This window comes from Canis lupus, unplaced genomic scaffold (genome assembly GCF_011100685.1).
Source record: "Canis lupus familiaris isolate Mischka breed German Shepherd unplaced genomic scaffold, alternate assembly UU_Cfam_GSD_1.0 chrUn_S1648H1841, whole genome shotgun sequence".
In the NCBI taxonomy this organism is placed as follows: domain Eukaryota; kingdom Metazoa; phylum Chordata; class Mammalia; order Carnivora; family Canidae; genus Canis; species Canis lupus.
The window spans coordinates 149,870-154,228 of NW_023330492.1; the positions used below are offsets into that span (position 1 = coordinate 149,870).

General features: G+C 48.4%; 1 gene segment (V, D, J or C); it reads right to left on the reverse strand.

The window, feature by feature from the left end:
* Positions 1–1,258: 1,258 nt before the first annotated feature.
* On the reverse strand, positions 1,259–1,844 carry LOC119866055. The segment is given in 2 exon segments: positions 1,259–1,686; positions 1,799–1,844. Coding segments are annotated over 2 exon segments (474 nt in total).
* Between the last annotated feature and the right edge of the window lie 2,515 nt (positions 1,845–4,359).

Consider the following 4,359-nt stretch of genomic DNA (forward strand, 5'->3'; position numbering starts at 1 on the left):
TTCTCATGTGCATTGTAGGTCACAATGGGGCATTGAACCATGAAGGAAATGACAGTGCAGCCTCCTGGGCACAACGATGAGATCTGCGGACAGAGTCTTACTCCTTCTTTCCTTTTGCTCTTGGGAATGGAGTCACTCATGACATATGGTGTCACATTCCCCATGACTGTTCCCTACATGATTCTGGACTGGTGATGCCTTTAGTCACAGGAAGAAGGAAGAGATGATGTGGGTTTCCATGTGGGTTGAGAAATGCCACCATCCAGTTTCACCAGGGCGTTACAGAGTCACAGCAGAGGAGAGCCTCAAATGGGTGGAGTCCTGCTCCAAGTCCCACTGAAGCAGGTTCAGGCCCTTCTCATGTGTCAAGAAAGTGGGCATCAGTCCTTCTAACTTGCCAGTCGCAATGGCCCAGAGCTTCCTGGTGTCCACACAATCATGACCTGTATTTAAATCAAAATAGTGCTTCATAGTCAGGTTTTTCAATTTCAGAATAAGATAAACCTCTTGAAAACTTTTAAATGAAAATGTATCATATGCAAATATGGAAATAAGTAATGAAATGTGGACAAAAATAAAGAAAGATAAATATGGGTTAATAATAAATAGCAGGTACACTTTATTAAGGAGAAGAAAAAAGTCCAAAAATGCTTAAATAAACCATTTTCCTTAGAAAAATTACACAATGTTATTAGGAACTTTTCCTCAAAAGACATAAGATACAGGGAGCTTCCAAAGAGAAACTAACTAAAATAAAGATACAACCATTCTAAATCTTTGGGAAATGGCATAGCAGTTTTTCCCTATTTCCCTAAGAGGGACTGATGATATGCTTTTTGATAAGTGGAGGTCGGGGATAGTGTAAAACTCTAAGGAATTTGGAAGCAAGGCTTTCAGGACCTTCATGATCTAGCTGCTGTTAAGGTGAGGTTATTCTCAATATTTACTAAAGATAAACATTAAGGCACGAAGGCAGCCATGAGTTCCTTGAGCAACTCACTCTCTGCATATATGTCAGGTCTCTAACAGTGGGCTGCAGGCTGTAAGGACATTTAATTTAATCTACATTTTCTTGTCTTTCTTTCTTCATCAACAGACTGTGAACAGAGCATCATGCTCCTGACAACAAGGAATTTTTCCTCAATATGAGAAAACCTTAGAATATGTTTGAGCCAAGGACAGGGTGCAGGGGCTGAAGTGAAGAGAATCAGGATCATTTTGGAGCCAAAGTTCCCTCACGTTGACCACAGACTGCAGTTTACACCAAACAAAGGGTGAAGCTGAATTGGCCAAACAGTGGGTGTTGCAAAGCAAAATTCATTTCTGGGGGGAGAGCAGGTTTGTGTTTCACTTCCTCCCTGGCCCAGAGCACTGTGTGACCATTGAGGTTGTCATCTAAGGACTGGCAGTAATAATCAGCCTCGTCCTCATCCTGGAGCCCAGTGATGGCCAGTGTGGCTGAATTGCCAGAGCTGAAGCCAGAGAATCGATCTGGGACCCCCGAGGGTCGATTGCTATCACCATAGATGATAGTTTCAGGGGACTTTCCTGGGAGCTGCTGGTACCATTGTACAGCATAACCACTGCTGATTTGGGTGCTATTTCCAGTACAAGAGATGGTGACCGTCTGTCCCAGGGCCGCAGACACTGAGGGCAGCGGAGTCAGCACAGCCTGGGCCCAGGACGCTGCAACAGGGAGAGACACAGAGAGGGTGATGCTGGGGCCTGGAGACAAGAGGAGGAAGCATGTCCCCACATGTCCTCCCAGGGCCCTTCCAATGTCCCCACATCCAGTCACCTGTGCAGTGAGCGAGGAGTGTGAGGAGGAGAGGGGACCAGGCCATCGTGGAGGTCATTACTGATCCTGCCTTCAGTGTTCCCACAGATGAGCAGAGCCTCTTCTCATCTCTCTCTTCCCTTCTTCATCTTCTCTGGGAGGGATGGCCCATCCATGCAGATGAGACCCTGGCATTTGACACCCACCTGGCCTTGGGTCAGGTCCCTCTGCCTGAGATGACAGGGGCATGGGCAAGGGAGGGGCTGTGTAAGGCCAGAGAGCTGTGATCTCTGAGCAGAGGGCACAAGCAGTGCCAGGTGGCAGGTCCCAACTCTGATCACCCTGACTCTTCAGAAATGGAACCGGAATGCACCCTAGTGTCCAGACGCAGAGGCACCACTGTGTGACAAGGTGACCAGGGCCCACATCTCCTGCTTCCCCAAATCTTTGCCTACTGTTCCTTGCATTAGGGCTGCATCAGGGCCAGGCCAGTCCCCGTATGCCAGCTCACATTACTTCAGGGCTCACTATTTGCTCCACTGGGAATCTTCAGAGAGAGTTTGTCCACAACTCCCTTGACCATTCCTGGTCAGGGTGATGGTGGTATCTCTTACACAAAATCCTCTTAGAGTTCAGAATCCAGTCCATAGCAGTGACACATCTGCATGGGCACACAGCCCCTGCTGTGCAGGATGCTGGAACTTTCCTCTAATGAGGCTTCTCGGATTTCCAGAGTTATCTTCCCCTGAGTTCTGCACAGCACTGAGGACATGGGGACAAAATTACAAACAGAGCTTCTTGGACAAAGGGATTTGGAGACAGACCACAGCTTGAGCCTCTGCAACTTGTGTCCAGCATGTTCAGGATAGAACATTATTCGTGAACCCCCCATGACTACAGGCATGGGTTTTTCCTCCCCAAGGTCCCCTCGACCCAGATTTTTGTCAAACTTCCCACATGTGATTGGAGGAGAGTTGGTGCTGAGGGGAATGATGCCCCTGAGCTCACAGGTCCTGTGGCGCTGGGATGGGTCACAAGACTTTGCATCAGAGTGCGGCCTGGTTGGATGTGGCAGTTGGGTGACTGAGGGAGTGACAGCCCAGGCAGACAGCACAGGGAGGGGTATCCCACATCCCAGTGGCCTTGAGCTCTGTGGGGGCAGCCCTGAGGCTGAGGTCCCAGGATGAATGGAATGATCAGGCTCAGACACTGAATGGTGCCAAGAGATGCTCAGAGACTGAGCTGCTCATGGGGACGGACACTCCCCCTGCATATACTGAGCATCAGGCTCACCCCAGAGGAACAGGCTTAGTGCACATCCAGGCTGTCCTGGTGACAGGACCCCAGTCACACTAGATGTCACCAGTGTTTCTTGTTGAAGAAGCTTCTGTCTCCCAGAGATTGAGGCTCTGAGAATGGCTGACTGAGGACAGGATGGCTCTGGAGGGATTCAGAAGCCTGGAAACTGCAGCATCCAGGATGCTATTCACTCAGGCAGATGAAAGAACTGTGTGTTTGTGTGTGTGTGTGTGTGTGTGTGTGTGTGTGTGTCTGTGTGTGTGTATGAGAGAGAGAGAGAGAGAGAGGGAGAGAGAGGGAGAGAGAGAGAGAGAGAGAAAGATAGAGAGACAGACAGGCAGAGGGAGAAGCAGGCTCCATACAGGGAGCCTGACTGGATCCCAGGACTCCAGGGTCCCACCCTGGGTTGAAGGAGGGGCTAAAACCCTGAACCACAGGGGATGACTTGAAAAGTTTGTTAGCCAAGAGGACTGCTGTGAGAGCAAACGCTTAACAATCCACTGAATCAGGAGTCTAGGACCTGTTGAGTGACAAGAAATCTGTCCATTCCTTATCTCCGCAGACACTACACCTACCTCTCTAGGGTTTCCAGGTGTCATGGAGCGCAGGACAGGGGTGAGACCCAGCCTCTTCCTTCTTACCCCACAACTCAGCCACACCCAAAGTCCCCTGAGTTTCTCTGGTGTCCACCAGGAGTGAGAAAACATACTGCTGTGAGTTTTGTGTCTGTGTGTGTGAAGAAACGATACAGCCTGGGACTGTTTCTATGGTAGAAAATGTTTCTGTGGTGGATCTACTTTCCACAGAATTCTTCAGAATGAAAGTCTGGAGCCCAAGAAAAAAAATGACTTATCTTAAAATATGCAGGCAAACCTTTGTCTATGGATTCCTCCAGGATTCCCCATGAGTGAGGGCATCGGATAATTCTGAAGTAGGTAAAAATCATTACATCCATGTGCAAATACCTAAAAGTAGATAAACACATCCTTTTCAAGAAATGTAATAATTTTACTTTCATATTAAATACAATGGAGTAGGGAGTGCATCTAGGAGGTGCAGGTCATTGAGCATCAACTCTTGTTTTTGCTGATGTCCTAATCCCAGGATAGTGAGCTCGAGCCCTGCACAGAGCTCTGCACTGAGCCCAGAGTCTGCTTGAGCCTCCTTCCCTCCTCTGCCTGCCCACAACCCCCCAATGCATGCCCTATCTCTATATAAAAATAAAGAAACCTCTAAAAATATTAATACTGACTAGGAGTGCTGGGTTAAAAAAATGGAGCCTA